Raw genomic sequence first — 11,630 nt, forward strand, 5'->3', positions numbered from 1 at the left:
TGTCAATGCGTGTCAACACACCAACAATCCCGCACTCATCCGGGAAATCAAAGCGAGACCAAAAGCGATGACGACAACAGAAAAAGTAATGAAATAATTACCAGTTTTATAATGGTTGGTGTTGCACTAATATCTAAGCTAACTAATGCACTGCCCAATTAGATTTGGTTATTTCCCAGTTTAATTTCTCTTGCCATCCCCCTTTTTGTCTCGTTTCAATTTCCCGGATGAGTGTGGGCCAGTGCTGTTTGAGTGAATGAACATAGCTCCACCCCGGTCGAGAACGGAACGGTCACATACTATCGTAGTATGCTGACAACACTTCTGTTATTCTTAATGGATCTAAAAACTCCTAATAAGGGAACATTAATGGAATTGGAAATATCAGGGTTGAGAATAAATACAAATAAAACTGAAGTAATTTGGATAGGTAGCATGAAATACAGCAAAGATTTTTTTTTCCAGAGTGGAGTCTACGTTGGGGAAATCCTAAATTCACTGTTAAGGATTTAATTCCATGTTGATTTTTACAAGATAACAAAATTGAACTTTGACAAAAAAATGGTAAAACTTAAGGTGCTTATTAAAAGATTGATAGAATACATATAATTATTTCCTTTGGAATAGTAAAATAGACAAAGTAAAAGAGATGTTATTATTAAGACTATGCAGAAGGGGGGCTAAAAATGATACATATACAATCTTTTATTAAGGCATTAAAACTAACATGGATGACCTAACAAGTAAATGGCAAAGTATACTTAAAACAGATATTGATATAGATATTATAGCTAACTGCAGATCAAATTTGGAAAGATGTTTTTAATTCTTGGATGTCTCTCCTCACAGTACATTGATAAGGAAGCTATTTTAATGGAAATAATCAGTATTGAAAATGCCTATCTGGTACAATAAACACTGACAATAGAAAATAAAGGATTAACTATTATCAATGACATAATAAAGAATTCTAACACCTGCACCTTTTATAACTTCCAAGAATTTACAGAGAATTATACTTTTAAGAACTTTTTAACTCTTCAAGGCATTTGGTAATGCAACAAGGAAAACCTGATCCATAAAGAAATTATAGATAACGTAGTAAGTTATCCAATTATGCCAATTAACTTTCTACAATATACTCTTGTCAAAATGACACAACAGCTACCGGCATATCATTGATATTGTAAATATTTTGTAATGTTAACAATTTTCAATAATAAAAAAACACACAGAAAACATTCAATTGGTGGTAATTCAGAGCTGGCCCTAGGATAATATGATATGATATTTTCCTACCATTTCCTACATATCAGTTTTGATGGGTAGTGGGGGGACTACAGGCTTCTCAAACAGGAACCACCTATGGATGTAATCAATTTTATTAAGTGCTGTGCATATAAAAGACAATATTTATCTGCAACCACCACAATGCACAGGATTTCTTTATTTTGGAGTCCCCCCATGGGACAGCTATCCCTTTAATTCAGTATTTCGATTGTTCAAAGAGTCAGTGTATGTATATCACTATGTAGTTTTACTGAACTGTTTGTTTGGCATGTCACTGCTTATTACGCTGTTTTATCAGCATGGCGCTGACCTTTTTCTTAATGTTGTCTTTTGTCCTCTTGTGTATCTGCCCATTTTTCTTCACACTGACCCGAATACATGCTGCTATCTGGGTATATCCAGGACAAGCATTTGTTTGAAAGTTCTTCTCAAACAACAAACGTATTTCCTCCTCCTCTTCCTCCGACCACCTTTGCCTTTTCGTAGCAGGTTTCTGTCTCCTCTTCTGTCTTTTGGGTTTTCTCTTGGATGCTGAAAAGAAAAACAATTATGTGATAATACCAGGGGGGGGGGTGTAAATCCAGATTTCCCTTTATTCCTTATATTAAATCGGTTTTAATATTTGATGGGTGGTCGGGTCTCTAAAAAGGTGCCTCCTGACCCCCCCCCCCACATTTAATTCTGGAACAGCCCTAACATGAAAGACAATAAAATAGCATGAATAATATCTTGGAAACAGATAAAAGTTTGTGACGTGACAGTCAGGGCTATAATTCCAGTAAAATATCTATCCCACGGGGGGACTTCAAAATAAAGAAATTCTATGCATGGTGGGTGCTGGAGAAAAGACAGCTTTATGGTACTGTTAGAATTAATCACTTCTGTCGGTGGTCCCCTTTTGACAAACCTGGAGTCCCCGTGGGGTAGATATTTTACTGGAATACCTCTCACATGGTTTACAGTTTTTATGAACAGATTTTTTTTGTCAATGATTGAATAAAATTGTTTTTTGATATAACATTTATGAATTATTTTGATTAATTTCCAGTTCTCTATGCATTGCATTTAAAGTATTGTATCGTACCGACTGTACCGAACCGTGTACCGCAATATGTATCGTATCGTGAGGTTGGTGTATCGTTTCACTTCTAGTTGTTTGTACGTTGTAACAACCCAATTATGTTGAGGTGGAATCCCCTTGCAGAAGAGCAAACCTCCACTGAACATCGTGCAGGAGACTCGTCGCAAGAAATCCAACCCAGACAATTTAAGTGACACCATATGCATGCAGGCATGCGACTGAACAATTACGTTAAAGAGGCTTGATTTGAACTGCAAACGCAGCAATCTACTGGCCTTTAGGAGTTTGCTTTGACAGTTGCACACTTTTGTTCTACACTTACAACTCTCAAGCCATTCCATTTCCTCCACCTCCTCTTCCTCTTCTTCCAGAGGAATATAATCCTCATCCATTATGGCTGTTGGGCCAACGGAGGAGGATGTTGAGGAGGCTGCCTGTGGGCTCGAGACCAACTCCTCTGGCCTAGTATTCGAGGTCGACGAGTGGGATGATTCTGTAGGCTCAGATTCATCCAGTAGATCTGCAATGAGATATGTAGTAAACGTCTTTTATCGTACAAGAAAAACAACAAAAATATGCACATGACAATACAATTAACAGGAATGATTTATTAATAAATCTTGATGTTTTGGATTTTAAAATAATATGCAAATAGCAGGAATATGATAAAAGTGAATCCCACTGTAATAATAATTGTTAAATTTGAGTATGGTGGAGGTGGGAAGGCACTAAAAAATTCATAATATATGGGTGGTGGGGTCTGCGACACTAACAAAGGCATAGTCTAACAAGAGGCCCATGGGCGTAAACGGTCACCTGAGAATTTTAATTACTGGAAGCGTACTCATTTTTGGCCCCACCCCCCAATGCCCTGGTGGGTCAGGTCCCTTATAATTACCTATGTATTATTAACACCAATATTATAGCGAATTTGGTTAATTTCCTAGACCCCAAGGGGTCGGAATGAACAAACTTAGATCTTGACACCTAGATGTACCTTTTGTGCAACAGAGTTCACATGTGGCATTTCCCGAATATGAGAAGATTTGTTATAAGATTTGCTGAAATTTCCCTTTTGAGCCCCATGGGGGGACGGACCCCTATTTTAACAAATTTGGATCCCCTTCCTCCAAGGATGATTCCTGCCAAGTTTAATCAAAATCCATTCAGCAGTTCTTCTTCAGAAGTCGAAAATGTGAAAAGTTTACGGACGAAGACGGATGGCAATAGGTCACTTGTGACCTAATAATAATTAAAAATAATTATAGTTGGTGGGTGTCAAACAAGGCTAACATGGTTAAAAGTAAACTTTTGACAAATATTTCCAGGTAACTACCATTGAACTGGATTTCCTCCAACTTCTTCCCTTTAAATCTGCCGACTAGCCCCATGTCTTGTATCATCAGAAGCTTTGCTATGTCCACCCTCTCGATGATGTCTGAGGTCTGTCTGTAGTGGACTCGGTGCACGTCCATGGTGTGGCCGAGATGATCTAAAACCCACTGTCTCTCGGTCTCTGTCGTATTGAAGACCTAAAACATTGTTTTAAAAAAAAATATTATAAATATGTGGGGATTTACAGTCTTCACAATTTGGTGGTGGGGGTCAGACAAGGTGGACAACAAGGCAAAAATCTGTCTCGTATTTTTAACTAAAAAAGGGCACCGCGAAGTGGAGAATATCCCCTTGCCAGTCTGTATGCATACATTTCTGTGACCTTGACATTTGACCTTGAATTTGTGTATATTTTACGAAAGTTTTGCGTACATTACGTAAAAATTAGTGTTGTACGATTCACGATTTAGGTCAAACATAAAATGATATATTTACGGAAAGCTATATCCCCTCCAACCGCGTCGAATGGGGATAATAAAGAGTGTGTAATAAGCATTTGTAATACACCCCTTTATTACATGAAAGGAGATATTTCTATCTTCCACATACAGATGAGAGAATTGAATATATTATTGGTTGCAATTTTATACTTACTTGCAACATGGTGGCAAAATATTTCCTCATGTTACTGGTCCTAATAAGATGCGGCATCTTCAGACCAGCATTCATGGTGACCATCCGAATGGCATCATATGCCCTGTAGACTCCAATGTCTATGCAAGACAAAAAAAGAAAAGAATTTTACAAACAAGACACTATGCCCCTGGGGGATTGTCATTCGCATATTTGTTTGAAATGTCAACAACTCCAGGGTCAAGGTCACAGGTCAATAGTCAACATATGTGATATCATTGGAAAGGTCCTGTAAAAGGACATGTCGTTAATAAATAAATTAGAAACAATGCAGTTAAATGTAGTTCAAAATGTCGCTTAAATAAATTAGAACTATGTAAGGGTAACATTAAAGCCACTCACATGGTAAAAAATGATTTATGATGTTTGATGGTGGGTTAACAAATAAGGCTCAATATGCAAAATATGTTGTTTTCCCAATATCAATTATAGGTTATTACAATCGATCATCAAAAATAATTTTGTCAACCATCGTTTCATCACTAGTTCTTTGTATGAATCGTAATTGTTGCTGCAAAGAGAAAATGATCTATTGTACTGCCCAGAGCATATATGCCAGCACTATAGATCTAATAACCTGAAAATAGTTCCTTACTAGTATTGGCGAACAAGTATGGGTTCTCCTTTGTAGTGGTGATAGCCCTTGCAGCAGGATTTGCCAAGTACTGCATGCAATTCAACACATCTGGCGGCAGTATGACAGGGACTCCTTTACCAGTCTAAAATAAAATGAAATGTTTAAGAGAAGTCGTCTAAATTCAAAAAAAACACATTTCATAATAGACTAAGATATAATAATGTATCCATTTTTATTGCCACCCCAGGGGTGCTGCACTTTTACAAAGTGAGTGAAGGGGAGGGCAACTTTTTTTTTTTAATTTTTGGTCTGAAATGTGTCTGTAGGTGTCCTTTATGGATGAAAGTTGTAAAAAGTACCTGCAGGTATGTTATAGACATTTTTTAACCATTTTGGAGGTTAACTTAAAAGGTGGGCACTAATTAGAATGGGGGTGGCAATAAGAATAATTAAGATATGTAGATCTCGTTAAAATTTTAGCTTAAAATATATTAAGAATGGAGGTTTAAATGTCCTTCCAATCCCACTAATACATTTATCATAATCATTAATAACTGACAAACCTTTCCTCTGATAACAACCACTTCTTGTCTTTCAAGGAGGTGAGTTTCAAACTCTGTGAGTTGTCCTCTCAATTCTCTGGATACCCCATTCACATCCGACGTTCTCTGTGCATATGTAGTCAGCCTGAAAGACAAGGAATATGACCTTCAGGAAATGTGTACTGGCAAAAGCTGCATGAAGAGAGATCCAAACACTTCTATATTTCAATGCAATTATATCACAATTCATTCATCAGTTTTATAATTTAATTGTAATTGTATATCCTCTATATATCAGTTATTAATTCAAAATGGTATAATAGATAGTTAATCCTGTCCAAAACAGCCAGTCTAAGAGAGTCAAGTTAAAGGGCCGTTTATATGGGCAGGTGGCCTTTATACATACATTTCAATTTACCGTTACCTACCAGTAAAATGTTTTCTATCATAACATGTATATGTGTTACACCACTCTCAAGCGACTCAATAAACAAGGCAAGAGTTTGTTAAATAAATTGTTAAACCACATGCCGTTTAAATATTCCTGGCAATTTTATCCGAGAACTCAGGACCTCACAATTTGACCTTGTGACCTCCAAAGTATGACGCAACAATACAGCAACAACAATAATGCGACGTCACATATGCAATCCACAACGGCAAAATGTAAGGCCCGCCAAAGAGGAACTTTCTGTTCTTGTCAACAAGATGGGGAAAGAGTCTGATTATAAGTAGAAAGAAGTTCCACAACTCATGACGGTTGTTTATAGTGTTTTTATCCAACTCTCATTTGTTGATTTTCAAAATTTGAAACTTAACAAACTTAAGTTTGACAAACAACTGTCACTCGTGATACCTCTATTTGTAATGACTGACTGTACCTCATTGCCTGTACTTCATGACATCTACGTCAGTTGTATAGTGTGACTCTCGCTAGTGTCAATGTGGCAATTCTTCTGAAGTTTCCTCTAGTGTAGTCCATAAGATCTAAAGTTTCCAGTTCATTTTGGAGGTACGTGGCAAGTGCTTTGATGTCTTCTGGGAGGGGCAACTGTCTGGTTACATTGAATGCACGCTCTGTTAATGTTACTCTTGCAAGTTTATTTACCTTAGTTCCCCATTCCATATCCATGAGTTTAAGAAACCCTTCAGCATCCTTCCTCACTGTTTCGTCACCTTCTTTCAATGCAGTTGCTAACTTCGCTGAAGCCATCCTCTTTATGTCGTAGCCCAATTTTATAGCATTGGTTGGGCTCTTTAAATCTTCTTCATCGTCCTGATTACAGCACTTCAAGGCAGCCAAAACGGTGTTGTCAAAGGATTTTGGGGACAGGAGTTGTGCTAGATCTTTGTCTCCACCATCTATCTTCTGCAATTCTAACTTGAATTTGGCAGCTAGCCTCATTACGGAAGACGTGTAGTAGCACCTCATCAGTTTGTTCCCAACGTTGCGCAACATCCAGTTATTTCCTAAAGTAATAATCAATGGATCACTTTTGGCGACTTTGGAGACTTCGTCGTGCTGCATGATTTTGAAAGTTTCTTCTATCAAAGCTTTAGAGGCTCTGCTGTCCATCTTTTCGGCCAAGATATCGGACTGAACAATGAGGTTTCCTTTGCTCATCTTCAAATATTGATCACAATCAGTTCCACAACAAGTCTTAAGGTGGCGTTTCACTGAGCACTGAAGGATCCATCCTAGGCATTGTGGACATGGCCCATACCTGTCGACAGAGAACCGTGAGTCATTTTCCTTTTCTGTCTCCTCTGCTTCGTCGTCCTCTTCGTTATTGGCCACTGTGCATGATCTCCTCAACATAAAGACTTCCCCGCTTTTTTTTTTGGAGGACTTTAACGTTGTGGACATGTGAACCTTTCAAACGTAGCAGCTGGATTTTCCGTTTTCTTTCTGCTGGATTGTCACCTAGTTCTAGGACCTCATCTTCGTTTTCATGCTGTTTAGAAAGAATGTGGTGTGAAAAATTTGTGACACACTTGTCACAAAGAGGACATGGGTGAGCTGAATTGTACACTCGGTCCGATTTCTTCCGTTTCCCTTTGATTGTGTGTGAGTTTTTCTCAATCAGTCTGATGTAAATTTTGGGATTCTTCAGATCTCTTGCAATTTCGCTTTCATCCAAAATCTGATTTTCATCCTCATCTTCCTCGATTTTTCTCTTCTTTGCTTTCTTGTTTCCCATTGGCTGTGATTGGAACATGATCGGTTGTGACTTCAATGCTGGATAAATGTCAGAATTGTCAGATTCATCTGCACTGCCTGGAATAATTTCAGTCGATGACAAACACTTCTCACTTTCTTCCGATTCTTCCACTTCATTGAATTCTTTACTGTGGGGTTCATAACCTGGGTCAACGTCATAGTCATCCTCCTTACGTTCTTCCGATGTTTCCACCTCCTTCAATTCTTTACTGTGGGGGTCATAACCTGGGTCAACGTCACAGTCATCCTCCTTACGTTCTTCCGATGTTTCCACCTCCTTCAATTCTTTACTGTGAGGTTCATAACCTGGGTCAACGTCACAGTCATCCTCCTTACGTTCTTCCGATGTTTCCACCTCCTTCAATTCTTTACTGTGGGGTTCATGGGGTGGGTCAACGTCACGGTCATCCTCCTTACGTTCTTCCGATGTTTCCACCTCCTTCAATTCTTTACTGTGAGGTTCATAACCTGGGTCAACATCACGGTCATCCTCCTTACGCTCTTCTGATGTTTCCAGCTCCTTCAATTCTTTACTGTGGGGTTCATAACCTGGGTCAACGTCACGGTCATCTACCTTACATTCTTCTGATGTTTCCACCTCCTTCAATTCTTTACTGTGGGGTTCATAACCTGGGTCAACGTCACAGTCATCCTCCTTACGTTCTTCCGATGTTTCCACCTCCTTCAATTCTTTACTGTGAGGTTCATAACCTGGGTCAACATCACGGTCATCCTCCTTACGTTCTTCTGATGTTTCCACCTCCTTCAATTCTTTACTGTGGGGTTCATAACCTGGGTCAATGTCACGGTCATCCTCCTCACGTTCTTCTGATTCTTCCACCTCATTATCATCATCATCTTCATATTCCATTGACATGCACCCATCAATATTGCCTTCATCATCTTTTCTTGTCCCATCTCTTAAACCCTCCAGCACCCACTGTAAGTCGTTCAGGAATGCCTCCTGTGTCAAAGGTTTTCTTTTGAGACATTCTGCAAGAGAAAACAAATGTTTTAACATACTTTCACCACATTTTCATTTTACTGACCCCCTTCCTAATCAAATTGTTTTTCTCTCTTCATCCTAGAACATAATAAAATACAAATCGTTAAATGAAATGCAACTTAAATATTATATAATGAAGAGATAAAGAAACGCAGGGTAAACTTCTGTGGTGATTTAAAGTAACGCATTAGAAAAAACTATCCTTAATGAACAAATTTCCAAAAATGTCATTAGTTGTTGACCAATAATTCCATAGTAATGTGCATGGAGTTAATCAGCGTATGGATCATCCTCATTGGAATGCTGTTCCACTCTTCCAATAAGACAGTACTTAATTGTTCTAAGAGTGGCAGGGGGATTCTGGTGCCGCCGTAACCTCCTATCCAGTTTGTCCCACAAATTGGGGACAAATCTGGACTATAAACCAAAAAATAAACCAGCAACGTACAAACATTAGAAGCGCAAATGGTCAAAACCCACCCGAGCAATCAGTCATTACGGATACTATGATAAAATATAATAGGGCTATGAAAAGACAAGTTTTGTCGATCAAGTACATTTCCTTTCACATTTTCCTATTTTCCATGTCTGTCAAGGTTATATCTCTCAAACCCATACTTTAATTCTAGATTAATCTTTGCTGCCAAACATTACAAGCACAATATTATGGTGATTATATTTTCCAATGTCCATGAAAACAGCTCTGGCTAGCTGTTTTCCAAAATTTGTTTTCACAACATCTACTCGGGTGAACTGAGAAAAAAAGTAAGGCTGTCACAATTACCAGGATGATTCCCCGGGTAATTGCTCACGGTTAGGTTTCTATGCAAAAAATGTTACTGAATTGTGTAACCAATAACACAACCATAAAATTACTTTACTCTAGATCTTAGAAAAATAGCCATAGGATAGCAGTTCAGCTGCAGTTCATCACATTCACAAGTCGCCATATTGGATTTTAGCCAAGAGCTAGGCAGACAGAGCAAAGGTTTATATTAATTTCAACCATTTTTTTTGTCATTTCAGTGGTGAAAGAATGATAAGAAATCAGCATGCATCACTTGATATAAAATTAATGTTGACCGAATTAAAGAGTTTTTAAGGTACTGTAGTTTGTGTAACACAACAGACAAAAATATTAAACTAACACATGTGTACTAGAATGCAACAGGCAACCAGCAAAATGAAATGGACTTGCACAATTAGGCCCCGCCCCGGGGCGCACCAACTTCATTTATACAAAATATGATCCATTTGTGCCAGTTTCACACCAATTTTGGTTACAATCATGCAGACGTTCATGAGAACTAGTCTTTTAAAGGAAAAGTTGAAGACGGACGACAGACGCCGCACCACGAAATAAGCTCACATAAAATGAGCCAATTAAAAACACAGCAGCAGTGCAACTATTTTTTTAAGTTAAGTTGAAATCAAATAAAAGGATTTTTTAAACTTTAAATTTCAACATGATACATTAACTTAAAAAACAATCAACTGCAAAAACAAAACATGCTTGAAGAGTTTGTTCATGAGTAGGTCTAGGTGTAAATTTAAACAATAAACTAGAATTACAATGACTTATTAATAACTTTTAGGGATGTGTTTATTTTTTAAAGGGCACTTAGTATGAAGGGGACGGCAATAAGAATGTATACAGTATTGATTTTTGAATTAAAATCATGACAGCCTTAAAAAATATAAAAAACAGCAACATCAACAAAGTAATACAACATTAAGGCTATACAAAATTAATTATCTGGTTCTCAGGCCATTTTTTCTGAAAAGTGATCAGGGAGGGAGGCATTTTATTTTTTTAATTTTATAGTGGACAAAAGAAATGAGTTTTTTTTTATTTTAATTTTTTTTTTTATCGAAATTTCAAAAACACAGCAAGCAGCACAGTGTGTAATTTGTCAAGACACCATGAATGGTATATACTATATGATATATAATGTCAACCAATTACAAAGTTTCTCAAATACTATTAATACTGTAAGGTGGCAGAGTACAGTAGAAATGGCTTGACCCTAAAAATAAAGGGCATGTCTCGGATAAACATGGATAGCGGATTCATCCTGCACAACACACCTACATATATACATATATTTATAAACTACATTTTGAATAGGTGTTTTTTAGAAGAACATTTTTTTTTTCAAAAAGTGATTTCCCCAGATTTGGGACTTCTGAAAACCATGGTTACCACATCAAAAAACACCAAAATATGCAAAAAATCATGATTTTTAACCCAGAATTTGACCCCCGCAAGTAGAATTGTTTTTCTTAAAACCTGTCTGAAATTAAATATCGCCTACTCGGTAACAGAAATACTCACGTTTTAGCATAGGTCATTCCGGTGGATTTTTCACAATATTTACACATGTGCTGAGTACAAAAATAGACTACATGAAAAGCTAGCTTTTGTTGTGTAGACACAGATTCGTAAATGCCCAAAATTGTAGTCTCAAACCAAATTCGACTTTTCTTTTTTTTAAATTATGAAGCCCACATAGTCCACTTCATCATGTATATGCCAATTTTAGTGCTGATTTTTTTTTTAAATTTTGATACATGTTATATTACAGGGGTTATTCATTGTATAAAAATATCACCCATGGCCACCGTACGCTACTGTACTCTGCTACCTTATACATCCCTTTTTTTCCCCAAAAATTCAATCAAAACCTTTTAAATGTCTGGAAAATGACACAATGAACAAAAAGATGTATCCGTTTCCTTTCTCACTTTAAAAGTGACCGAGTAATATGAATTCTCCTGCTAGGTGATTTTTTACCAATTCTGCTCTCAAACTACCAACAAAGGGAGGTAATCTGAAAAATTAAAACTTGAATAACTTTGTAGTTTTCAGGAATAATTTTTTTTTT

At 37.2% G+C, this 11,630-nt stretch overlaps 1 protein-coding gene across 1 annotated transcript; it reads right to left on the reverse strand.

Moving 5' to 3' along the window:
* Positions 1 to 1,064: 1,064 nt before the first annotated feature.
* Positions 1,065 to 7,007, reverse strand: LOC110461070. The gene is made up of 7 exons (XM_021514351.1): positions 6,627 to 7,007; positions 5,540 to 5,663; positions 4,995 to 5,118; positions 4,361 to 4,479; positions 3,708 to 3,903; positions 2,694 to 2,891; positions 1,065 to 1,821 (listed from the first exon to the last, which is right to left on the reverse strand). Exons 1-7 carry the CDS (start codon positions 6,671 to 6,673, stop codon positions 1,562 to 1,564), a joined length of 1,068 nt encoding a protein of 355 aa, XP_021370026.1. The 5' UTR covers positions 6,674 to 7,007; the 3' UTR covers positions 1,065 to 1,561.
* Positions 7,008 to 11,630: the final 4,623 nt, after the last annotated feature.

The sequence above is a fragment of the Mizuhopecten yessoensis genome, unplaced genomic scaffold (assembly GCF_002113885.1).
Source record: "Mizuhopecten yessoensis strain PY_sf001 unplaced genomic scaffold, ASM211388v2 scaffold10557, whole genome shotgun sequence".
Lineage (NCBI taxonomy): Eukaryota > Metazoa > Mollusca > Bivalvia > Pectinida > Pectinidae > Mizuhopecten > Mizuhopecten yessoensis.

What these genes read in the sequence shown, in the direction of transcription:
- LOC110461070 (XM_021514351.1), bottom strand. Translation starts at nt 6,673, where the DNA reads ATGCTGAAGGGTTTCTTAAACTCATGGATATGGAATGGGGAACTAAG. An exon ending in ATATGGAATGGGGAACTAAG is followed by an intron (nt 5,664 to 6,626) that starts GTAAATAAACTT and finishes CTTGTCTTTCAG; the next exon opens with GCTGACTACATATGCACAGA. An exon ending in AATGGAATGGCTTGAGAGTT is followed by an intron (nt 1,822 to 2,693) that starts GTAAGTGTAGAA and finishes TTTTCTTTTCAG; the next exon opens with CATCCAAGAGAAAACCCAAA.